This window comes from Neoarius graeffei, chromosome 21 (genome assembly GCF_027579695.1).
Source record: "Neoarius graeffei isolate fNeoGra1 chromosome 21, fNeoGra1.pri, whole genome shotgun sequence".
NCBI lineage: Eukaryota > Metazoa > Chordata > Actinopteri > Siluriformes > Ariidae > Neoarius > Neoarius graeffei.
The window spans coordinates 61,570,109-61,597,332 of record NC_083589.1 but is presented as its reverse complement, the minus strand read 5'-3'; the positions used below and the strand labels follow the sequence as shown (position 1 = coordinate 61,597,332).

The 27,224-nt window shown below is 45.0% G+C and overlaps 1 protein-coding gene across 1 annotated transcript in view; it reads right to left on the bottom strand.

Moving 5' to 3' along the window:
- si:dkeyp-38g8.5 (uncharacterized protein LOC568385 homolog) overlaps positions 1–20,823 on the bottom strand; it is a 49,324-nt gene extending 28,501 nt beyond the window's left edge. Inside the window, exons 1-2 of the mRNA XM_060903459.1 lie at positions 20,571–20,823; positions 11,262–11,355 (exon numbers count right to left, since the gene is read on the bottom strand). Coding sequence (XP_060759442.1) covers positions 11,262–11,355; positions 20,571–20,808 — 332 coding nt within the window. The 5' untranslated portion in view covers positions 20,809–20,823. The remainder of the gene's footprint in view (positions 1–11,261; positions 11,356–20,570) is intronic.
- Positions 20,824–27,224: the final 6,401 nt, after the last annotated feature.

The window sequence follows — 27,224 nt, the reverse complement described above, 5'->3', positions numbered from 1 at the left end:
ATCTCGGACGAATTTATGAAGTTATATAGTCAGTTTTCTAAAATAAAGATCAATGTCGGCAAAATCAAGCAAACAGAAGTATATAGATACACATCTCACGGTATGCAGCCAAACTGGCCTTGACTGGGGGAATTGACCCCTACGGTGTGGACAAAGATGCATTTTCAAGTGACTATGCAGGGCTGCCAAAGCCTGAAACTGCCAAAGCCTGAAACTGACTTCATCAAACTTTAAAGGCTGTCTGATATATACAACTTTATATATTCACAGCGCGCCTTTTGGCGGATGCTGCCTGAATCGCGCAGATCCGATTTTTTTTTTTAGGGGGGGCGTTGGAGTGTCTGATTATAATTTCAAAGTAAATTCTGTATTAAAATTACTAAATAAGCAAATCCGTTACAGTCCATGAAACAGGAAGTATAAGGATCAGAAAAAAACAGTTTAAATCGGGAAGCTGCGCACATTTGCGCAGTCCTGCACACCGCTCAGGACTACAGAATAGACCTAAAATGTTTTTCAGAAATGACCCTTGCGTGAGTGAAGTGACACGTTTCAAATAGAAACGTGACAAACGAGCGATATTAAGTGTACATTACAATGTAAACGTACACTCAGCGGTTCCAGTTAGGCATTCTCCAGAGATTGTTCACACGATGTTTTGGCTTCCAAAAACAAACTTAAACACAATTGATTGTTTATTTAAACAACTTACCACTTATAAAATGATCGGAGCAGACTTTGCTGTGTTTGGAAGGCTGATAATCCTTGCGGCTGATTCTCGCAAGCCATAGATTTCTCCTTTGTATGCCGAGTTTGTTTGCTCACCTTCGTGCTCCCGTACAGTGGGAATTCCATAAAAGCTCCGCTTGACTTCATCATCTGACCTATTACGACAGCCGTGAATACAACAAGTTTGCACCATTGCTAGCTTTAAATAAATGTAAATAATATATAAATGAATGTAACTCGCGCGCTACAATGTGTGCTCAGTGACCCGTACGGTAAGCTTGCCCTCCAAGATGGCTGCCACCAGGGAATCCCTGACTCTGTGACGTCATGTGAAAACTATCTATAGACCCGACCAAACCTTCGGTCAGCCTGCGGCTAGTGTCGCTCTGTAAGCGCTACTGCTGCCAATTTTTTCGCGGTGTATCCTGCCCTATTTTAAGTAGAGACGGTCACCTTGCCAAGGCCTTAACGCTTAATGTTATTTGAACGGTAGGTATAAATAAAGTCGATCATTTAAGTGGCCTGCTCGACCGTTACTGTTGAACAGCTGGGCTGGTCCTCACAATTATAGCAGATTCTGTGCAAATGTTAAAAACACACGTGCCGCAAGTTTAATGCCATCCACGCAGATCCTTTACTTAACCGACAACACGCAGTTATAAAGAATCGCAGCAGGATTAATGTCAAATGTCCCATTTTTATTTCGCTGTACATATTTGGGCGCAGCCTCCAGGTCCAGCTCTCCCTCCCTGGCTCCCCGAGGCTGAGGGAACACAGCATGTTATAGTATTATTCAACTGATGTTTCCAAAGTAAACCTTGACTACAGTGAGACGCTAAAATAAAACTTAAGCATACGAATATACGAATAAAAAGTTTGACCTGACATGAGACGCGTCACTCTTCAGGAAGTACATAATCATATGATAATAACTGGATAAAGAACAAGATTAAAAATTCATTGTGGCTGCAAACAGACCTACCATTCAAAAGCAGAAAAGGAAAGAGACCTCAGCAACAGAAAAATGATGAAACCGTCTCGAACTGTGGGCTAGTTATTGTTGTGTAATTGTAATCGAGTGTGACGATGTAAATTTTGGTTTCTGAATTACAACATCCAGAGATTAAAAAAAAGTGTAAATTATGCAGTTTAAAGCTTTCAACAATGAAAATAATGCAGTAAATTCAACTGTGTTTTATTTTCATAGATGAAAGAACAACCTATTTTTTTTTCATTTCCAACATTATTTATATAGAATTGAGGAGAACAGAGGAAATAAAGGGTTTGAAAAAAAGTCAACAATTTCAGGAGGAGATTTTTCTGAGTGAGAATGAGAGTTAGTCATGTAACATTGTGCAATTTAAATTTCTTTTAGATAAGTAGTTCTTTTAACAGTGTCTTAGAATGAAAAAAAAATTATTAAAAATTAATTTTTTGTTTCAGTCGCCAAGTGCATTTAGACATTGGACTTTGCACAAGTGAAGTGTTCGGAAAAGGTCCTGTCAATCCGGTTCCGTTAGAGGAAGGAAACAGCTGATAAAGTTTGATTTTTGGCTCGGCTATGCTGTTAAGATATTTTTAAATTTTAATTTAATTTTTTTTTAAATTGCTGTTGTCGTCATTTGCTTTCAGTTAAATTTAACTTTGAAGTGGTCGCTCATATTTTGTATCCAAGCCAGTTTGTGTCATATTTTTTCTAAATAATAAAGGCAGATTCTACCGTAACTGGATCCATTAACCACTTGCCCACAAAATAAGAAATTTTTCTTGTCCTTTTTTCAGTGAGGTAATATTTTCAAGATTGAAAATGTGGTATTTGGTCTTCTAAAACAGCACGTCATTTAAAAATACACTGAGTATATCAATAAAAGATTTTTAAAGAATAAAGTTCTATTTCTTTGACATGTCTGACAGACATAACTCCCATTTTAAAAATCCCTTTCATTATCTCTGTTGCTATCGTCAGTGAATTTCTGTCAGATGACCTGACGATAGACTCGGCCGTTATGGATCTTTGGTAGTTATCGTGTGGAAGCAGGCTTTATCATTTTTGGGTGTCAACAGATAGAGCTGAAATAGATTAACAGCGAAAAAACTATTTCGTTCACGAGAGAAGCCCACAGTTATTTTTAAAAAATGCTGTCATCAGTCTGTCAGTCAAATGCACCTGACGATAGCAAAATTCAAGCCCTCACCACGCACATGTTGACTGACGCAAAGAGGAAATTCTACTGCGCATGAGTTTTGTGACGGCAGACATTTACTTCCGGGCAAGACTCGGAGTTCTGACAGCTAGATTTCATCAAATAAATCAAGGTAAGATTTTCAGTCAGCTATCCTGCCAATAGAAATTTTTGACGGTAGAAACATTGAGAATATATTTGTGCATTCATATTTACATTTTTCTGGAGGAAAACTATCGTAAGTTGAGATAAATCAGAGCCACTTGCGACCCTTTCAGCCGACAGGCCATTTCAATGTGTTATTTCCCCACGAAAGTGACAGTCATGTCTATCGTCACTGTTCTGACAATTATTGCTGATATTTCAATTTTGAAAATAAATTCTCTTTTTTATTTCAATATTTTATTATTTGGTTCTACTGATCTCATCTCATTATCTGTAGCCGCTTTATCCTGTTCTACAGGGTCGCAGGCGAGCTGGAGCCTATCCCAGCTGACTACGGGCGAAAGGCGGGGTTCACCCTGGACAAGTCGCCAGGTCATCACAGGGCTGACACATAGACACAGACAACCATTCACACTCACATTCACACCTACGCTCAATTTAGAGTCACCAGTTAACCTAACCTGCATGTCTTTGGACTGTGGGGGAAACCGGAGCACCCGGAGGAAACCCACGCGGACACGGGGAGAACATGCAAACTCCACACAGAAAGGCCCTCGCCGGCCCCGGGGCTCGAACCCGGACCTTCTTGCTGTGAGGTGACAGCGCTAACCACTACACCACCGTGCCGCCCGGTTCTAGTGATGAGGTATTTAATATTATTACTAAATTTATGAATATGAAGAATATGATGGTAGCCGTTAGTGTTAGGACTAGGACTGTTTTGGCCTCTAGAGGCCGCTGTTATTTCCTTTTCATGTCGTGTTTATTTTGGCCTCTAGAGGCCGCCACTGTTCCTGTGTCTTGTGTTTGTGTTAATTGCCTAATTATCTTCACCTGTGTCCTTAATTAGTTTGTCTATTTATACCCCTGAGTTCAGTCCTCTTGTCACGGAGTCTTTGTGCTGTTATGTTTATCTCCAGTTTCCTTTGTACTGTGTTTTTTGATCTTCTTAGCTTTTGTATTTTTGCACTTTGCTTTTCTTTTGGATTATACTCTTTGGTTTTTTTTTTGTCTTTTGTTTTGCCCTGTATATAGTGTATATAGTTTAAATAAACCTTTTGATTCTTTTTCTACTTCCGCCTCACGCCTCTGCATTTGAGTCATCCCCCTGGTGGCCTAGTGGGGGTTTGCTGGATTATCACACCAACGAACCAGGTTCGAATCCCAGCAAAACCCTAACAGAAAGACTCCGTCATGACCGACTCAGCAGAGGCTGCTTCAACTGTCTACCCGGCCAACCTTCAGGGAATTATGGCAGCTTTGACACGCTTCGGAGCAACCATGGACGCTCATGGACGTACGCTCACCAGCCAACGTGAGGCCCTCGCTCGCCACGAGGAACTGCTTCAGCAAATTGGGAAAACCCTGGCACAGCTGACATCTCTGCCTGCATCTCCTGATCCAGTTCCTGCTCCTGATCCAGCTCCCACTCCTGCTCCAGTGCCTCCTGCAATGCTGCCTTCTTCACCTCGCGAACCCAGCCTTCCTGCACCACAGAGGTATGACGGCAAGCACAGTGAGTGCCGAGAGTTCCTTACCCAGTGTCAACTCACCTTTGAGCTTCAGCCTACCACCTACACTACGGATCGCCGCAAGATTGCCTTTGTGATCACCTTATTAGCTGGTAAGGCGCGAGCCTGGGCTACTGCTATCTGGCAAAGACAGGGACCTGAGTGCTTTGATTTCCAGCTGTTTTCTGAAGAGATGCTTCGGGTCTTCGATCAGGCAGACATCAGTACCGACGCAGCCCGAAAGCTCATGTCCATCCGGCAAGGAGGAAGCGTCGCAGATTACGCCATCTCGTTCCGAACACTCGCAGCAGTAAGTGGATGGAACGAGACTGCCCTGGTGTCAGCCTTCCACCATGGTCTGTCTGACCCCATCAAGGATGGTCTGGCCTCTATTGGATGCCCAAGTGACCTCGAAACCCTCATCTCACATGCTATTCGTCTGGACAACAGGATGAGAGAACGCCACCAAGCCTTGAGCCCCCCCAGCCTCCCTACCTCTACCTGGAGACCGTCTACCTCCTTCAGTGACTGTCCAGAACCCATGCAAGTGGGTCGTACTCGCCTCTCCGCATCTGAGAGGGAGCGCAGAAGGAGGGACAAGTGCTGCATCTACTGTGGCAAGCCTGGTCACTTCCGAGCATCATGTCCCGAACTCTTGGGAAAAGGACCGCCCCGTCCAGCCGAGGGAGGGTTGTGACGGGGCCTACCCTCTCTCCCGGACTCCCTGGCCAAGGAATCTACATCCCGGTCTCCATCTCCTGGGGTGAGTCTGTCCACTCTTGTCAAGCTTTGATAGACTCAGGGGCGGCTGGGAACTTTATGGATATTCACTTCGCCCAAAGCATCAATATTCCGACTGCACCTCTTGAAGTCCCACTGTCTGTGTCTGCCCTCGATGGCCAAGCGTTAGGTGATGGAAGAGTCACCCAAGTTACTTCTCCAGTTTTCCTCCAGTCTCAAGGTCACAAGGAAGAAATATCCCTGCACCTGATTCCTTCACCTGAGTTCCCAGTTATTCTAGGCCTTCCTTGGCTTACTCACCACAACCCTCGCATAGACTGGGTAACAAGCCAGGTTGTGGAATGGGGCCCTGCATGCCATGCCTCTTGTCTGCTCTCTAGCTCTCCTGTGTCTCCTGCCGAGCCCCCTGATCTCACCGAGTTATCTCAAGTTCCCACAGAGTACTGGGATCTCAAGGAGGTATTCAGCAAGAGCAGGGCCGCCGTTCTTCCTCCGCACCGGGCCTACGACTGTGCCATCGACTTGCTCCCTGGGACTACCCCTCCTCGTGGCAGACTGTTTTCACTCTCTCAGCCAGAACGCAAGGCCATGGAGGAATACCTCAAAGATGCCCTGGTCTCTGGGTTTATTCGACCCTCCACTTCACCTGCTGGAGCCGGCTTCTTCTTTGTCGGCAAGAAGGATGGGGGGCTCCGACCATGTATTGATTACAGGGGCCTGAATAAGATCACTGTGCGCAACCGATATCCCCTTCCGCTGATGTCCACAGCTTTCGACCTGCTCCAAGGCGCCACCGTCTTCACCAAGTTGGACCTACGGAACGCATACCACCTCATCCGTATCCGACAGGGAGACGAGTGGAAGACTGCCTTTAACACCCCGTCTGGGCACTACGAATACCAGGTGATGCCCTTCGGACTCACCAACGCACCAGCTGTTTTTCAGGCCCTAATCAACGACGTCTTAAGGGACATGATTAACCTATACGTTTTTGTCTACCTCGATGACATCCTTATCTTTTCCAAGACCGTGCAGGAGCACCGCCACCATGTCCGCCAGGTTCTCCAGAGGCTGCTACAGAACAATCTGTTCGCCAAGGCCCAGAAATGCGAATTTCATGTTCCCGAGGTCTCCTTTCTGGGATTTATTGTACGGACAGGCCAACTCCAAATGGACCCTGCCAAGACCCTGGCCGTCCGGGATTGGCCTACTCCCAAGTCCGTTAAGGAGGTTCAGCGGTTCTTAGGATTCGCTAACTTCTACCGCAAGTTCATCAGGAACTTCAGTTCTGTGGCAGCACCCATGTCAGACCTCACCAAAGGGACAGGTGGATCTTATGGCTGGTCTCCTCAGGCAGAAAAGGCGTTCAAAGACCTCAAGGACCGCTTCTGCACGGCACCCATTCTGGTTCTCCCGGACACCTCCCAACCATTCATCGTGGAGGTGGACGCCTCGGACAGTGGTGTCGGCGCGGTGCTCTCTCAACGTTCGGAAGGAAAGCTGCACCCCTGCGCTTACTTCTCCCACCGCCTGAGTCCTGCTGAGTCCCGGTACGATGTGGGGGATCGAGAACTGCTAGCGGTCAAACTGGCCCTTGAGGAGTGGAGGCACTGGCTGGAGGGAGCACAACATCCATTCCTGGTTTGGACTGACCACAAGAACCTGGAGTACCTCCAGCAAGCCAAGAGACTGAACCCTCGACAGGCTAGGTGGGCCCTGTTTTTCAGTCGATTTGACTTCACCCTCTCATACCGCCCCGGCTCCAAGAACACCAAACCTGACGCACTGTCCAGACTGTTCTCTGCCACTAACAGGGAGAATGAAGTCGGGCCTATTATCCCTGTGTCCCGGATTGTGGCCCCTGTCCGCTGGGGTATTGAGGAGGCTGTCCGACGAGCCCAACGCCAGGACCCCGGTCCTGGGACGGGGCCACCAGGCCTCTTGTACGTCCCACATCAAGCCCGGGCCAAGGTTCTCCAGTGGGGTCACTCTTCCCCTCTCACCGCCCACCCGGGAGCTCGGAGGACCCTGGACTTCCTGAAAAGACGCTTCTGGTGGCCTAACATGGAGCAGGAAGTAAGGTCATTTGTCCTGTCCTGTGAGGTTTGCACCAGAACCAAGAACCCACGACAGCGTCCCCAGGGTCTCCTGCATCCTCTGACCATTCCCCGGCGTCCCTGGTCCCACGTGGCAGTCGACTTTATCACGGGTCTCCCTGAGTCACAAGGTAACACGGTCATTTTGGTCTTAGTTGACAGATTCTCCAAGGCCTGCCGCTTCATACCACTGTGCAAACTCCCCTCTGCTCTTGAAACTGCGAAACTTTTGTTTAATCATGTCTTCCGAGTCTTTGGTCTTCCACAGGACATCGTCTCAGACCGAGGGCCCCAGTTCTCCTCCCGAGTGTGGCACGGGTTCTGCAAGGTCATCGGAGCCACTGCCAGCCTCTCCTCTGGGTTTCACCCACAGTCCAATGGTCAGACGGAGAGGCTCAACCAGGACCTGGAAACCACCCTGCGAGGCCTGGCTATGGATAACCCGACATCGTGGAGCACCTGGCTGCCATGGGCGGAGTACGCCCACAACACCCTGCAGTCATCGGCCACCAAGCTGTCGCCATTCCAGTGCCAATTCGGGTTCCAGCCACCTCTGTTCCCGGACCAGGAGGAGGACGCGGGGGTGCCCTCGGTCAACCAATATGTGAGACGGTGTCGCAAGACCTGGAGCAAGGTCAGGAAGACCCTCATACAGACCTCCAGAACCAACCAGACTCAGGCCAACCGCCATAGAAGACCTGCACACGCTTTCCGCCCTGGGCAGCGTGTTTGGCTGTCCACTAAGGACCTTCCACTGCGGGTGGAGAACCGCAAGCTTGCTCCTCGCTACATTGGCCCCTTCAAGGTGGTGCGCAGGGTGAACCCTGTCTCCTACCGGCTCCAGTTGCCCCGGACTCTGAGGATCAACCCCACTTTCCATGTTTCCCTGTTACGGCCCGTACTGACGTCTACGTATGCCCCTGCCCCTAGGAACCCCCCACCCCCCCGCATCTTCCAGGGGCAGACTGTGTTCACTGTGAATCGCCTGCTTGACTCCCGCCGGGTCCGCGGCGGGTTGCAATATCTGGTGGACTGGGAGGGCTATGGTCCTGAGGAGCGCTGCTGGGTTCCTGCTCGGGATGTCCTTGATAAAGAACTATGTCGGGACTTCCATTCGGCCCATCCGGATCGCCCTGGGAACGTCAGGAGACGCTCCTAGAGGGGGGGGGGTCCTGTTAGGACTAGGACTGTTTTGGCCTCTAGAGGCCGCTGTTATTTCCTTTTCATGTCGTGTTTATTTTGGCCTCTAGAGGCCGCCACTGTTCCTGTGTCTTGTGTTTGTGTTAATTGCCTAATTATCTTCACCTGTGTCCTTAATTAGTTTGTCTATTTATACCCCTGAGTTCAGTCCTCTTGTCACGGAGTCTTTGTGCTGTTATGTTTATCTCCAGTTTCCTTTGTACTGTGTTTTTTGATCTTCTTAGCTTTTGTATTTTTGCACTTTGCTTTTCTTTTGGATTATACTCTTTGGTTTTTTTTTTGTCTTTTGTTTTGCCCTGTATATAGTGTATATAGTTTAAATAAACCTTTTGATTCTTTTTCTACTTCCGCCTCACGCCTCTGCATTTGAGTCATCCCCCTGGTGGCCTAGTGGGGGTTTGCTGGATTATCACACCAACGAACCAGGTTCGAATCCCAGCAAAACCCTAACAGTTAGTTTGTCTGTCAGATTTTGATGATAGAAACCGATGTGTTTGTATTGTCATTTAGCATGTCTGTCACGTCAGGCTTTTATTAATTAGTTACCAGGACTACTGTCCTAAAATTTACTGTGAAATGTCCAAGACCCCAAATGCTACTAGAAAAACTTAATAGAATGATCAAAATAATCAATTCAGCAATTTAAGGAGATGGGACTTCACTGGCCTCTGTTACGGTAGAATCTGCCTAAAGCAAGATGTGGTGCATCATAAAGTGAGACTCTGACAATTTTTCCCCCCACTTTTACTATTCTGCTGTCGTATCCACAGCCCCAGGAACGCCAGGTAATGGCTTTGTGCTTGTCCACTGGTGTTGCTATTGGCATGGGAATGCACATGCAAGTTAAAAATAACTCCTGCATGTTTGAATAATAACTACATCCCACAAGGAATGTTCTTGATATAACTAATTAAGCTGCAACTACAATCAAAACCAGTTAACTTGCAAATTTTATTTTAAATATAAAAAAGTAATTCATGTTTTTAACATTATGTTTGATGTACATAAAAGTTGATCTTACATGCAAATGTCGTTAACTACGTTAAATTTAAGTTTTTTAAACAAATAGTTTTTTTTGATCTACATAATTAAACCAAGTTGGTTTTACTTGCAAATTTCATTTATAACAAAAAAAAATCATGCAATTCATACAAAGACCAACTCTGTTGAATCTAAACAACAAAATTAAGTTCATATTACTTGGATTATTTTTTTCATGTACAAAAACAAATGAGTAGTTTATACAAAGAATAATCTGGTGTGATCTACATAAATTATGCAAAAAGTTGCCTTAAAAAAAAAATTAAGTAGATCTGGCACTTTATTTTTATCAGTGCAGGTCTCCAATTTGTTAGGAGTCCAAGGTCCCCCTTTTTTGGTAGCAGTGAGAGAACTGCTCGTGTGCTGCTCGTGTGCAACTTCCCAGAGTTGAAACAGTCCATGAAGACTTCCTGTAAATCTTTTCCCAATCATCTCCAGAAACGTTTGTAGAATTCTGACGGGAGGCCATCGATACCAGAGGAGCGTCCATATAACGTCCTGCACTGCCTTCGACATTTCCTCCATCGCAATGTGGGTTTCAAGAGCAGCTGCTTCCAGGTGTTTCCACCACAGGTGCCCCCCCTCAGTGCACGGCTGAGCCACGCCCCCGGTGTCTCCGCCGCAGGTGTCCCGTCAGTGTGAGTCTGAGACTCGATCCCGACCCGAGAGGAGCTGCCCGCCCCGGCCTCGGTATCTAAACCCAAGTTTCTGTCGGCGGTCTCACTCTCCGCTTGTGCGCGGTGCAGAAGGAAAAAGTGCTCATGTCCAACGTCACCACACTCAAAACACTTCATATTTCCTGAACTAGCGTACACCATGTAATGCCCCTCCTCATATTTCACCCTAAATGAGATCTCTAGTGATGGAGAATTGAGGAATATAAACCTGTCTCCGCAGAGACTGAACATGCTACAGCTTCGGGTCTTTACAGCCGAGGCAAACAGTTTTAAATCCGCTCACGAGCTTCCCAAACCGCTGTAACTCTCCCTCCAGCGCTTCGTTAGGGATGAAGGGAGGCGCTCCTTCCTGATACAGCCAACTCTAGTTACAGAGTACTCTAGGTACAGCTAGCGGAGAAACTACAACTAAACGATCATCTAAAATAACACCACTTTCAACCAAGGAAACGACCAAACGCTCCTCTCTCAAAAACACCACCACAGCTTTATTCATTCTCGAGCCACAGAAAATAGTTTTATGACCCACTTTTTCACCAACAGCAAGTAAAACATCCTCGACAGTAAAGCGCGGGTCAGCCGCGATCCTGAGCCCGTGTCTGATTGACAGGGACACCATCCTGCACACCACCAAACTCCAACCAACTACTCCTCCGTCACTTTCTAATAATCAAAACCAAAATAATGCTTTCTTACCTTGTCATACAGTAAGGGGGGGGGGGGGGGGGGAGATAAAGCGTAGAAAAGCAATGAAACATTTCAAAATAAACAAAAACTCATTCAGCGCCTCCAATCACACACCCAAACTCCCAGCATGCAATGAAGGGTGAGAGAGAGTGAAGGGTGAGAGAGAGAGAGAGAGAGAGAGAGAGAGAGCGCGCAAAGGGTGAGAGTGTGTTATAATAACACTATTATTACCTCCAGGCAATGACTGACGTGTTCCTCTTCCCAGTGAAAAGCGCATCGTTTGCAGCCCGTAACCTCACAAACTTCACCAGCTCGGCTTCAGACACTTGTGGAAAACAAAATAAGGTCTTTAAATATCATAAGTAGCACATGTTTACTTTAAAACACATAATTTGCCTGAACTGCTGATTTAAACTACAAACTCCGATTCCAAAAAAGTTGGGACAAAGTAGAAATTGTAAATAAAAACGGAATGCAATGATGTGGAAGTTTCAAAATTCCATATTTTATTCAGAATAGAACATAGATGACATATCAAATGTTTAAACTGAGAAAATGTATCATTTAAAGAGAAAAATTAGGTGATTTTAAATTTCATGACAACAACACGTCTCAAAAAAGTTGGGACAAGGCCATGTTTCCCACTGTGAGACATCCCCTTTTCTCTTTACAACAGTCTGTAAACGTCTGGGGACTGAGGAGACAAGTTGCTCAAGTTTAGGGATAGGAATGTTAACCCATTCTTGTCTAATGGAGGATTCTAGTTGCTCAACTGTCTTAGGTCTTTTTTGTCGTATCTTCCGTTTTATGATGCGCCAAATGTTTTCTATGGGTGAAAGATCTGGAGTGCAGGCTGGCCAGTTCAGTACCCGGGCCCTTCTTCTATGCAGCCATGATGCTGTAATTGATGCAGTATGTGGTTTGGCATTGCCATGTTGGAAAATGCAAGGTCTTCCCTGAAAGAGACGTCGTCTGGATGGGAGCATATGTTGCTCTAGAACCTGGATATACCTTTCAGCATTGATGGTGTCTTTCCAGATGTGTAAGCTGCCCATGCCACACGCACTAATGCAACCCCATACCATCAGAGATGCAGGCTTCTGAACTGAGCGCTGATAACAACTCGGGTCGTCCTTCTCCTCTTTAGTCCGAATGACACGGCGTCCCTGATTTCCATAAAGAACTTCAAATTTTGATTCGTCTGACCACAGAACAGTTTTCCACTTTGCCACAGTCCATTTTAAATGAGCCTTGGCCCAGAGAAGACGTCTGCGCTTCTGGATCGTGTTTAGATACGGCTTCTTCTTTGAACTATAGAGTTTTAGCTGGCGACGGCGGATGGCACGGTGAATTGTGCTCACAGATAATGTTCTCTGGAAATATTCCTGAGCCCATTTTGTGATTTCCAATACAGAAGCATGCCTGTATGTGATGCAGTGCCGTCTAAGGGCCCGAAGATCACGGGCACCTAGTATGGTTTTCCGGCCTTGACCCTTACGCACAGAGATTCTTCCAGATTCTCTGAATCTTTTGATGATATTATGCACTGTAGATGATGATATGTTCAAACTCTTTGCAATTTTACACTGTCGAACTCCTTTCTGATATTGCTCCACTATTTGTCGGCGCAGAATTAGGGAGATTGGTGATCCTCTTCCCATCTTTACTTCTGAGAGCCGCTGCCACTCCAAGATGCTCTTTTTATACCCAGTCATGTTAATGACCTATTGCCAATTGACCTAATGAGTTGCAATTTGGTCCTCCAGCTCTTCCTTTTTTTGTACCTTTAACTTTTCCAGCCTCTTATTGCCCCTGTCCCAACTTTTTTGAGATGTGTTGCTGTCATGAAATTTCAAAATGAGCCAATATTTGGCATGAAATTTCAAAATGTCTCACTTTCGACATTTGATATGTTGTCTATGTTCTATTGTGAATACAATATCAGTTTTTGAGATTTGTAAATTATTGCATTCTGTTTTTATTTACAATTTGTACTTTGTCCCAACTTTTTTGGAATCGGGGTTGTATGTAGCAGGAAAAAAACAAACAAACCCTGATGCCATTCTCATGTGTAAGACTCAGGTTTTACAGTAAGGTTGTCATGGTAACCTGTTTCTTCTAATTTCTTTTTTTTTTTTTAAAATCCTCACACCACTCCTATTGCAGTCCCCACGATTTTCAAAAGCTGCATCAGAATAAAAACAAAAGTACTTTGAGTTTCCTTCAGTCTGTGGCTTTAAAAATATGAAACTCAGCAGCAGTCTGAGATCGGGTCACATCCCTCCTCACCACCGTAATCTCTAATTGTTTTTGCTTTTTCATCAATAATTTGAAATGAAACCCTTTTAGTTTTATTTACATTCTCTAAATGATGAAACGCCTCCAATATACACGCTTTTATAACCTACACATCGCCTCATCCTATTTTTCTTTTGACCACATGGTCACTTTGTGAGGAACGGTTAACCTTCCTGCGGTCCTTACTCTTTTTCTACATGAAATCAATGACTTACGCTACGTTCACACTGCAAGGCTTAATGCTCAATTCCGATTTTTTTGTGAAATCCGATTTTTTTGTGAGGTCGTTCACATTAACAAATATATGCGACTTGTATGTGATCCTCAGTATGAACGAAAAGCGACCTAAAAGTGTTCCGCATGCGCATTGCAGGATACGACGACGTTACACGCAGTGAGCATGGCCAGTGTTTACGGAAGTAAAACCGCCCGGTTGCGGTATGACCCATCCAATCTAGCTTGAATAGCTGCATCCCCCCAAATGGAAATCAGCTCCCTAACCTCTGCGTCCTTCCATTGAGAAGATTCAGAACCTTCACAGCCCGAAGCGTCCCTCGCATTGATGTCATGCGCAGGGGCGCAGATACGTTTTTTTGAACTGGGGGGGACAAAAAACTGGGGGGGACAAAGCTGCCAGCAAACCAACCCCAACCCCGATATGCCTGTCAAACTTGTTGTTAGTAACCATAGCAACCAAGCTCAAGCTCGCAACCTGTGCAGTCTGCGCAGCTCAACCAACCGAATATCAGTCTTTGTTTTGTTTTATGTGAGTTGTTGCAACTATGTATACACTGCTGTGCACCTCAATAAACCGAATGGTAATTAGTCTTTTGATTTTTCCGTGAGGTTTGCCTTATGCAAAGAAAGACAGCATAGACGTTTTTTCCTCCCTATAAGTGGGGGGGACCGAACGAGGTGAATTTAAATCTGGGTGGGACGAATCCCCCCTGTCTATCTGCGCCCGTGATTATGCGCCACGTTGTTGTAACTTTTTTTGAGAGACCCGCCGCCTACTTCAGCGCAGAATAGTGACGTTTGTGGCTTGTTGATGACGTGTAAGTCGGATGAATGCGACCTGGCGGTTCAGACTGAAGTCGCATATGAAAAGAGCGGATAGGGATCGGAATTAGGACCACATATCCAAACGGCCTGGGTCGGATTTGAAAAAATCGGATCTGTGTCGTTCATATTGTCAATAAAAGATCGGATACAGGTCACATATGGGCGAAAAGATCGGATTTGAGTCACTTCAGCCTGCAGTGTGAACGTAGCCTTAATGATTTGGATTATTTTTATGGTCACTTTTAGGATATGTAAAAAGTAGATTCTGAGGTAAAAGCTGCCCATTTCTGTAACGTTCTACACATTTTTCTTCCTAAAATGATCGATATCATGTGATTTGTGATGATTACTGGTTCAACATCAGTGATCACTTTTACACTCTGCACACACAAGATTAACTTCAATTCATTTCTTGCAAGTCAAATATGCAATTTGTCTTATTTTTTCCCCCCAAATTCATACAGTACAAACAGAATTAGATAAATAGTAATGAGCTGAAACTGTATCAGTAGAAATAATACAATCTTCTGTACGTTAAATCACAGGAAGCACAATCCACTAATACTGTGTGAAACATGTCATGGGTCGAAATCTGTTCACAGATTGATGATCTCTAATAATACAAGATTATTTTGGGACAAATTAACTTTTTGGGAAAATGTGTTTTTGAAAGCTGAACTTTTAAAGCAAGTTTTCATACAATAGGCTGATCTTATAGAGATCTGGCAACCCAGGACTACATTTCCATGTTATTATCAGGTTATTATTTCTACAGACTCACTGTGCTGAAAACAAACACAATAAATATCTTAAACACTTCATTTCTCATCCTTTACGCTTCAGCACAATGAGGCTGATTTACATTTGATTTCCACCCTCGAGTATTGAACAGCATCAGCAGAGTTTATTGTGACCGATAATATTCACCTGGTCTCATTTAAAACCATTAACTACATTTATAAAGGCAATCATTTTTAAAATAATTTATTCCATCAGGTTTGTGTTACATGTCAATTTTTTATTGGTAGTTACAGGCACAAAAGTAAATAGAAACAATTATATTTTGGCTGTTTTAGCAAATCAATCAATAATAAACTTTGACCTAACATTTATTTATAAAGTTGAAATTTTTGTTTTTTCAAATTCTCATGCTTTTTTTTCCTATTTTCGGTTCAAGCAGCGGCTACAATTATCAACACCTTTTCAGATTTAACAATTATTTAAAAAAAAAAAATTACAATGGTGAGTTTCAAGTCCAACAGTTATTACTGGTTAATTAATCAACCGAAGACCCCCCCCCCAACCCTTTGATCTTGTCGTCTGATGACGCAGCTCGTTACCGGAGATGGAATTTTGTTTAGCACAATCAGTATTTTGAGGAAAACCCGTACGTTATCATCACAGGTGAGCATGGTGGAAAGATCATGGACATTGTTTTTACTGATCAAATTCACCAATATTTCATGATCTCCTCGTCGAAACCTACTTCGTTTCTTACTCTTATTTGACATCCACTATTTTGTATCTAAACATGCGTTAGAGAATCATGTGAGGTGCCGATAATAGCGATCAGTTTCACAGGCGTCCACCATTATTGACACCCTGTGGGATTAAGAGACATTTACAACTGTTATTAGGTCAGATAAAACTTTATTGATCCCTTTGGGCGGGTTCCCTCAGGGAAATTAAGATTCCAGCAGCATCATTACAGATAAACCAAGAAAAGAAATAGAGAAAAACTTCTAGATAAATTAGAATAAATTAAGTATTTACATATACAAATATAAAAGAATAAGATATGGGGAAGAGAGGAAGGGGGGAGGGGGGTTAGGGTAAAGGGTAAGTGTGTGTGTGTGTGGGGGGGGGGGGGGAGGAAAGATATTGCACTTTATATTGCACATTGTCCAGTATTGCTTTTTGTCAGGCTAGGCTACTGCTCCTTCCCGTCCTCTGTCCTCCTGTTCCCCCTCCTCCCCCCAGAGAGGAGTTGTACAGTCTGATGGCGTGAGGGACAAAGGAGTTTTTGAGTCTGTTCGTCCTGCACTTGGGAAGGAGCATTCTGCCACTGAACAGGCTCCTCTGGTTGCTGATGACGGTGTGCAGAGGGTGACTGGCATCACGCCATGATGTTCAATAGTTTGTCCATAGACCTCTTCTCTGCCACCGTCACCAGAGAGTCCAGCTTCATGCCAACCACAGAGTCGGCCCGCCTGATCAGTTTGTCCAGCCTGGATGTGTCCTTCTTGGATGTTCTGCCCCCCCAGCACACCACGGTGTAAAACAGGACACTGGCGACCACAGACTGATAGAACATCCACAGGAGTTTCCTGCAGATGTTAAAGGACCGCAGCCTCCTAAGGAACTATAGCCTGCTCTGTCCCTTCCTGTATAAGTGATTGGTGTTGCAAGTCCAGTCCAGCTTGCTGTCCAGCCACAGCCCAAGGTACTTGTAGGAATCCACAGCCTCCACCTCGACTCCCTCAATCAGAACTGGTCGTGACCTTGGTCTGGACCTCCCAAAGTCAATGACCAGCTCCTTGGTCTTCGAGGTGTTGAGCTGCAGATGGTTCCTGTTGCACCACACAGCAAAGTCCCTCACCAGGCTCCTATACTCCTCCTCTCTGTCGTCACTGATACACCCAACGATGGCTGGGTCATCGGCAAACTTCTGAATGTGACACAGCTCCGAGTTGTAGCAGAAGTCTGTGGTGTACAGGGTGAAGAGAAGAGGGGCCAGCACCGTGCCCTGGGGTGCTCCAGTGCTGCTAACCACAGTGTCAGACGTGATGTCCTTCAGCCTGACGTACTGCGGCCTGTCAGTGAGGTAGCTGGAGATCCAGGGATCGATCTTTGTGTAACATTGTTGATGTAAATGAAGCACTTTTATTTATTTATTTTTTTTTAAAAGTGCTGCGATTTATAACAAATTTTCTGATTCATAACAGAATGGAATGTTTATAGAGTATTTGAAATCTGACTGCAGTAAACAGAATTAGAATTAAACATTTTTTCTGAATGGAATAGAAAAACCTGAATATTTCAAGCATGTAATTTTTTATGTTAGGAATTTAATTCTGGTCTAATTCTATTTATTGCAATCGGATTCCAAATACGCTATAAACATTCCATTCGGTTATGAATCAGAAAAAAAAAATTATAAAAATCACAGCACTTTTAAAGTACTTCATCAACGTTACACAAAGACTGATCCATAACAGTTGTAAATGTGTACTATACATATTTTTGGCAGTTTGTTGTAAATATCTACCACATATTACAATATCAGTAGATATTTTATATTTTGGTTCGAGGAATGACATGCGACCTTTGACCTGGATTTCCATGCGGGTACAATGTCGATTCCCTGTTGAGATTTATTGTTAAACTAAAAACTAGAAATTAATACAAACAACGAATAATTAACAAAATGTGAGCTACGAAAATACTTAGAAACTGGAACAAAACATTAGAATTACTTCCTCATTTACGTAAACACCGACATCCATATATTTATATAAAAGATATTTTGTACTAAATGCAAGTTTATGGAAAACAAAATTTAAATAAAAACAATGTTTCGTTAACTTAATACAACATACCAACTTATAAATAAATCACCTGGATGTCAATAATTGTGGAACGGTGTCCATAACTGTGGACAAAGGTGTCGATAATTGTGGAACGGTGTCACGTGATCTGATATGCTAAGTAATTGGGAATCAACTTTTTTTTCCAGTAGAAGTTTGAGTAAATATTCATGCACAATTTACATACTGAAAAAGCCTTTACTTTTGCAACGGCCAAAAGATCATCAAGGTGTTGATAATTGTAGCCGCCGCTCTATTACTTTTTTTTTTTACTCAGTTTAATTTCTTAACTTTTTTTTTCTATTTTTAAGCACCTTGACATTTGGGACTTGATATGAAAAGTGTCATGTAAATAAAGAATTATTTATTCAAAATATATTTATCCAAGGGGCGGCACGGTGGTGTAGTGGTTAGCGCTGTCGCCTCACAGGTCCGGGTTCGAGCCCCGGGGCCGGCGAGGGCCTTTCTGTGTGGAGTTTGCATGTTCTCCCCGTGTCCGCGTGGGTTTCCTCCGGGTGCTCCGGTTTCCCCCACAGTCCAAAGACATGCAGGTTAGGTTAACTGGTGACTCTAATGGCCCTTTTCCACTACCCTTTTTCAGCTCACTTCAGCCCGACACGGCTTGCGTTTCGACTACCAAAGAACAGCACGACTCAGCTCGCTTCAGCCCTGCTTAGCCCCTAAAACTCGCACGGTTTTGGAGTGGGGCTGAAGCGAGCCAAACCGAGCCGAGTGAGGCTGGGGGCGTGAGGAGACACTCCCCTGTACACTGATTGGTGAGGAGGAGTGTCCTCACACGCCCACACACGCCCCGCGAGCACGCTGGGATCTGTAAACACCGCAAACCCAGAAGAAGAAGAATTACGAATTGCAAGAATTATGAAGCCTTATGCGCCTCGCCTCATCTATACGCTCTTGCCAGTATCTGTTGGCGTTGTCGGTGACAACAAGCCACAGCACCAAGACCAGCAACACTAACGACTCCATGTCCTCCATGTTTATTGTTTACTATCCGGGTCGTGAGGCTACCGCTTAAAAGATCAGTGATGTCACTGTTTGCGCCGCTTAACGACATCACGTGACGTCCACCCACTTTCGTTAACTCCACCCAATGTGTCCACCCACTTCCAGCCAGCACGGTTCAGTGCGGTTGTAGTCGAAATGCAACTCCAACAGCCCCGCTCAGCTCGACTCAGCACGGCACCGCTCAGCTCGACTCAGCTGCGTTGGTAGTGGAAAAGCGGCATAAATTGACCGTAGGTGTGAATGTGAGTGTGAATGGTTGTCTGTGTCTATAGGCCTCTGCATGCTCTTGCGACAAGGCTTTCGCAGATAGCTTTTCGCAGACAGTTGTAATTTATTGTTGAGCGGGAGTAATAGGCGTGCGCGATGTTATTCACCGCCACAACGCAAGGGGGCACGAAGTCGCTAGGAGTAGTCGGTGGGTGTGGTTAGTGGAGTGTTTATCCTCCGGTTACTTATAATGACTAGAACTGGAGTCGTATAGATGTACGTACTTCCTCACTTCCTCGATCAACCGCTCTTCGTGCTGCTCCATCTTCGCTCGTGTTTTTAAAAATGGCGGCCGTGAAAACAAACCAAACCGGGAAAGTAGGGAAGCGGAAGTGCGTGTACAGCGGATGTAGAGTGGACCAATCAGAGCCCTCTTGTCTGAGACACTGTCTGCAGTGGTCACAATTTTTGGGAGGTGCGCGCAGAACCCCCCTTTGCAGACGCCATCTGCGAGGACTGGGTTGTCAGCATAAATTGGCCTTAAGTGTCAGCCCTGTGATGACCTGGCGACTTGTCCAGGGTGAACCCCGCCTTTCGCCCGTAGTCAGCTGGGATAGGCTCCAGCTCGCCTGCGACCCTGTAGAACAGGATAAAGCGGCTACAGATAATGAGATGAGATTTGTTTATTATTATTTCCATTTTTTAAACATTTTCTATAAAGCACTTTGAGATTTGGGACTCAATATGAAAAAGTATTATAATCATTAAGGTTTTTATGAATAATCTTATTTTTTAAGGATTCAAGACAGATGTACTAAAGGGAAGAAATCTATTACTGTAACAAACAAACAAACAATAATATCCAGATGTGCAGTTAAATTGCCCCCCTTCTTGTGCAATTATTCCACTGCACCCTTATTTTATTAGCTATTTTGTTTAAAAAATAAACAATAAGACAGCACACCTTTCCCCCAAAAACATTCCTGTCAGAACTGGAACTAAATCAACACTGAGCTGCTGTTGCGCTGCGCCCCAGTGACGAATAAACATCAGCACCCAGGCAGCGGGCTGAGCAACACAGCGGGCTGAGGAAGCGCGGACAGGCGGGCGGTGTTCGGTCTCCTCCCGGCCGGAGCTCCTCCAGCCACCGCGCTTCATTCAAACCGAGACGAAGCCGCAGCGCCGCGGAGCCCGGACTCCATCACACCACCGCCATGAAGCGCGTGCGCGCGCCCGACAGGCTGCTCACTAACTAGTCAACATGGCCGCCGTCGAGGGCGCGCGCGCGCAACAGAAAAACACCCCAAAAAGACACAAAACATTAAACACAGAAAAATATAACCGATTAACTTCCACTTACTCTTATACGTGAAATCCGGGCTGATCGTGGGGTCTTCCGGTGGCGACTGCACCACGTAAAACGCGTGATCCATGCCTAAAAAGTTGTGCTTCCTGCCGGCGCGAAGTGGTCTAGTGTCCGACACGAAGGGGACTTCGAACAAAATGGCGGACGCTCCCTCCCGCCTTTTCAAACGCGCGAGCTCACTTTGCTGCAAGCGCCCCCCAAAGGAGACGTACCACTTCCGGTTACACAGCATTATGGGTAAGTAAGTAAATAAAACATTAATAAATATCAGTAAATGTTACTGAAACTGATTTTTAACAGTCAAAAAATCTTTGAGGGTTATATGATTTAATTTTCTCAAAATAATAAAATTACGTGATTTTGATGTAAATATTATTTATGTTCAGTAGCTAGCAACGGTATTGATCTTGAGGGAAATTGCAGTGACAGTGCTGAAAAAAAGACAAACATTCACAGATAAACATGAATACAATCAGGTAAGACAGTGCAGAAAAACAGAGAATTGAATGGAAATATGTTAGAAAGGGGATGGAGGGTCTCTGTATAAAAAATAAGTGCAAACAAACAAAAAGGTAAAGGATTGTCCAATTGGTTGGCCAAAAAAGAGGCTCAATAGACTTGAAATAATACTTTTAAACAATAGTCTTCCAATGTCCAGAAGGTTTTATATTCAATTTCTAATATATATAGTGTTGAAGATGGATATATTTTTTAGAAAATAATCATTAAGCCCTGTGATGACCTGGTGACTTGTCCAGGGTGAACCCCGCCTTTCAGCCGTAGTCAGCTGGGATAGGCTCCAGCTCGCCTGCGACCCTGTAGAACAGGATAAAGCGGCTACAGATAATGAGACGAGATGAGAAGACAAATCCTTTTTATTTTATGTAGAAAGCAAAACTGAGGATGACAAAATAGTCTACAGAGCGATAACTTATACAGGAATGCTCTCTGTCAAGTAATCTGGAGGTGATTTACAGCTTTTTTTTTTTCGCAGTCAGGTTTCCATCAAATCCTGCGCTCTGATTGGCTGGTGAGTGGGTCTGTATCTTGCAGTACTACATAGGCGGCAAAATGTAGTTTTTTTCCTGCCATGGAAGTGCACTTGTATACCGAGGAGGAAGCCATTTGCATTACAGCCGTGAATGAGGATTCAAAATGGCAGCTCGGCTGGGTTTTCCCTTGCGGGTGCTCTCGTTTTCTGTTAGAATTTGGTAAAGAAAAAAATATATATATTATTTACCAGCTTAAGGTCAGTCTGTATGGTGAAATACTGTGACCTCGGCCTTGAATACTGACCTCCACCCAGAGGGCCTCGCTCAGTACTTTCAAGACCTCGGTCACGGTATTTCACCATACGGACCTCCCAGCTGGTAAATAACATATATTTTCCAAAAGCATAAAAAAGAAACCTTTATTTGTTACATGCACACTTCAAGCATAGTGAAATTCACCCTCTGCATTTAACCCATCTGAAGCAGTGAACACAAACACACACCCAGAGCAGTGGGCAGCCACACCAGAGCACCCAGGGAGCAGTCAGGGGTTCGGTACCTCGCTCAAGGGCACCTCAGCCCAAGGCCGCCCCACGTCAACCTAACTGCATGTCTTTGGACTGTGGGGGAAACCAGAGCACTCGGAGGAAACCCATGCAGACACGGGGAGAACATGCAAACTCCACACAGAAAGGCCCTCGCCGGCCACTGGGCTCAAACCTGGACCTTCTTGCTGTGAGGTGAGCGTGCTAGCCACTACACCACCGTGCCACCCATTCAACAGACTGTCTATAAGGGTGTACACTCTGCATGAAATGACTAATGTCTTTATTATTAACAAGAACTTTATATTTAGTTAAATAGACAGAACTTGTAATAAAGCTTCCATCTTGTTCATGGTACATGTTATTAGTTACCTGTTACCTGTCCTCCTCTTGGCACACAGGGCCTTCACAGAGCTCCTCCACCTCTCACTGTTGGCCGCTATGACCTGCACCTCATCCCATAAATGTTTGTTTGTGTTGTATGATGTTATTTTGTGAATAAGCCCCTTCACACTAATCCTCATTATGTTTGGATGAGATGGAGTTTTGTAACTTTTTTTTTTTTTAACTCAGACTATGACACGATCGGACACTAGGTGGCGGTATGGATACGTCATCGAACACCAAAAAAAAAACCACCGACGAAGATAAAGTGCGCGGCGTCTGATTGGTTGATGACTTAAATCGTCACTTCCGCCTACATGACGCAGCAAGTCTAGCGGAACAGAATCGTTGAGGCGGCGAGCAGAGAAGCAGCTCTTGTTGTTGTCAGTGGTTATTGAGGTTTTAATTTTTACGTCCCTCCGGAAAACTAAACTATCTTCGGTTAACGGAAGCGGCATTTTTAAGGCAAAAAAAGAGAAAGCGCACGAGCGTTGATATGTGTACTGATACTCTGGGGAGAAAGCAGCGCGAGCGCAGAGCGAGGCGGTTCCGGAAGCGGAAGTGTGTGTGTCCTGGCGCTCGGAAAGCAGCTGTTCGGAAAAACGCTGCGAAATGGCCGAGGAAAGCCGGAGGTTTGGCTGCTGCTGCTGCTTCTCACAGCCAGGTGTTGGAGGAGGAAGAGAAGGGGAATCAGGCGGACGCGTTTCCCTCAGGAGCAATGGCGCCGAGAAACACCACACAGTACCTCATGGAAGTCGTCTACAGTGACCTGAACATCACCGCACCGTCTTCCAGCGACAGAAACTATTTAAAGCCGAAACACAAACACATGTATTCTTACACCTCACCGGACGCAGATGAGGACACTTTGGACTTTCAGTACCGGGACTCGGAGAGTGTGTTCTATCAGAATGAGCTCTGAATCGACGCCATCTTGGGACTTGAAATGAGAAAGAGGAGAGAAATCCTGAAACTGAGCCGCTGAACCTATTTAAAGCTAATGTGAGCGTTGACATTGTACCTCAAGTTCATGTTACCCAGTTATTGTGTTAAGATTTTAAAAGCATGTATGCGAACAAGGGTTCATCTCTTGGCTCTGCTTGTCTCACAGCGACGCGCATGCGCAGCGGGAAGCTCGTGGCTCTGCGTCATGTGCCGCTGCCCAGAGTGTAAGCCCCGCCCACGCCGGCTCAGACTCATGAGCACACAGGTAACCCTGCTCCACAACGGTGTGTGTGTGTGTGTGTGTGTGTGTGCGCTGTGTATTGTGTGTGTTGTGTTGTGCATGAGAGACTTTTGCAGGTGTGCTGCTCCATGGCTGCTGACTTTCAGCTGAGCTTTCTGAGCAGTGGCAGTCAGGACACGAGGCCCCTAGTCTTCAGACCTGGGGTAACTTCCTTTTATTCTGATCACACACTCGCTGTACTGATCCACACTGTGGAGATGTTTGAGAGTTATAAGAAAACTGGCTTGTATGTTTTTGTATACATTTGTGTTAATCTATTAAAATTATTTTTGGTAACATGGTTTTTTGGGTGGCTTTCTGACTTTGGATAAGGTCCAAGAAGGGATGCTGTTCTTATTCAGGGTACATCTGTAAAATATGGTGAAATTTTAACTTGCAAGCAGTGGCATCTTGATACCATCGACAATGAGGTGTCTCAAACCAGACACGACTGCGACAGCACATCTGAGGGGAGAAAGTCATTAACACATCAGCCACGGGCCAAGTTCAGCACACAGCTTTTTCCTTCGGCCTGCTTGGACATGGGAGAGACAGAACACTGAAACACTCAATGTTTTTACATGTGATTTCATAGAGATGGGATGAACCAGGGATGAATTTTGGTGGTATGAGGAAATGTCATGAATAATTTTCTTAATCTATACTGTGACCGTCACACAACAGTAGAATTATTTGCTCATTTAATGCACAGGCTACTCTCAATCTTAATGACTCGTCTTTTTATAATGTTGACACAATATTGACCCTTCCACTGAATTAAAATAGCAGGTGGAGGGAAACACCCTTTGTGTTATAGATCCAGATCTATTTTTATTTTGCAGTAAACTCCTGCTGGTGACCACCTCCAGCTCTCGCCTCAAAATATTAGTGGTGGCTTTTTTTTTTTTGGTATAGATATCTGCCAAGTAGCTAATTATCCAATTCTGGTTCTTATTAAAGCAGTTTGTGTCCAATATGTGGTGATACAAAGAATGCATTCTTAAACACTTCAATGTTTTTAGCCAATGTTGCAAACACTTCCTGTTACAGGCTTCCTGTTGTAATTTCAGAGCCTAGGTCATTGTTCAGCTTGTTAAGTTAAAAATAATTTCTAGACTTTGATTACAGCTCTACAGGATCTCACAAAAAAATGTGGCCCAGGGACAATTTAGTTTGACATTTAAAATAAAGTATGCAATGAAGTATTAGTCTTCAGCCACTCAGTGATCACTTTAAGCTTTTATATAAAATAGCTTTCCTTTTTATTACCCTAATGTTTTTTTATTAGTGTCTTGGGCAGTCACAGGAGTTCTAACTGACTCAACACCTCACGGGCAAGGTTTCCTTTCAGCTTTTCACCTTGCATCTATTTTAACAAAAATAATACAGGAAAAATCTTGTCCTATCTTCATCCAAATAAAGATTGGCAGGAAATGGAATAGAGGCTTGAGTTTACTGTTAAGTTAAAAACTAAGACTGCCTGAGGAGTGCAATAATGCTTTGAAAAGTAAAGTATCATCTCATTATCTGTAGCCGCTTTATCCTGTTCTACAGGGTCGCAGGCGAGCTGGATCCTATCCCAGCTGACTACGGGCGAAAGGCGGGGTTCACCCTGGACAAGTCGCCAGGTCACCACAGGGCTGACACATAGACACAGACAACCATTCACACTCACATTCACACCTACGCTCAATTTAGAGTCACCAGTTAACCTAACCTGCATGTCTTTGGACTGTGGGGGAAACCGGAGCACCCAGAGGAAACCCACGGGGAGAACATGCAAACTCCACACAGAAAGGCCCTCACCGGCCACGGGGCTCGAACCCAGACCTTCTTGCTGTGAGGTGACAGCGCTAACTACTACACCACCGTGCCGCCCCAAAAAGCAAAGTGTTTTGTGTAAATGTTACAACTGCAGTTTGTTTCAAGTCTGTATACTGGACAGTGGAACACTTTTGTTAGTGGAATATTATGTAGAAGGAAAAGTACTGCAAGACAAGCAAGTCCACTCACTGCCTGAATTTAACCTTTTTGCCACTAGATGGAGCCATTTGATGGGGTGACACGGTGGTGTAGTGGTTAGCACGGTCGCCTCACAGCAAGAAGGTTCCGGGTGCAAACCCAGCAGCCGGCGAGGGCCTTTCTCTGTGGAGTTTGCACTAACTAATTACAAATTGTTCCACTGTCCAGATGCTCTGGTTCCCCCCACAATCCAAAGACATGCAGTTAGGTTGATGTGGGGCGGCCTTGGGCTGAGGTGCCCTTGAGCAAGGTACCTGACCTCAGACTGCTCCCCGGGTGCTCTGGTGTGGCTGCCCACTGCTCTGGGTGTGTGTGCGTGTTTTCACTGCTTCAGATGGGTTAAATGCAGAGGATGATTTTTCACTGTACTTGAAGTGCATGTGACAAAGGTTTCTTCATTTAAACTGAGCAAAGCAGCACTGAAATCCACTCAAATGAGCTCGTTCTTCTGAATGATCTCCATTCCTGTCACGAAATGCTTTTCTATTCTGATGGACATGGTCTCTTCTCAGTTTATTAGGCTTAGGGGATGATCTTGTCCCTGTTCATAGGTCATGAGGGGTCATATAGTCTGTGTGTGCTGTTGATGTGCTTTGGCTTATCAAATCTGCTTTAGCTTATCACACCTTACAGGTGTTTAGCAGACACTCTTACCCAGAGTGGCATGCTCTGTACCCGGAGGAGCCTGGGGATCAGTTGGGGGTTAGGTGCCTTACTCAAGGGCACGTCAGCCATTCCTGATGGTCCAGGGAATCAAACCAGCAACCTTTTGGTCCTCAAGCAGCTTCTCTAGCCATTAGGCCATGGCTTCCCCAGTTGACTAAAGGTTGGAGTAATGTATTAGCATTTTTCATGACAATAAATAAAACTTTCAGATGTTAGTCATTCCGATACTGTTCTAAAGATGTGTCAAATCCTATAAAAAAGAGCTTTGAGTATGTTCTAGAGACTCATCTTTGAGCTTCTGAAGGGTTTAGGAGAGATGTACCATTATGGATGGCATCCAGTCTACAAACAGCTATTAACCATCTCAGGAGACGCATTCATTAGGCATCAGTATGCAGTTATCATCCGCAGATCATCAAATCTGCTCTGATCTTTCCCGTACGTGACTAATTTCCTTCCAGGAACACCGTGTTCCTGTCCTCACCCCGAGGACCACTCTTTGGACTCTGCATGCACTCGGGAACAGGTGCACACTCCTGACCCACTTCTGCCACTGTGAGGCGCTGCTGTAGCATGGTCCGCAAGGACAGCAGGACGTTCTTTCATCCTGTGGTGTCTGAGGACTTACAAGAGCAAGGTGTTGATTATTCCAGTGCCACATTTAGATTATAGCGTGCGGCATCTGTCTAAGAGGGGCATGTGGGTTTTAAAGTGAAGCGAGGGGAGGGAGGGAGTGTCGAGAACCCAGGACAAACTGCTCCGATTACACACCACGAGGACATGCACTTCCTCCGGTTTGTTAACTTGGTCTCTG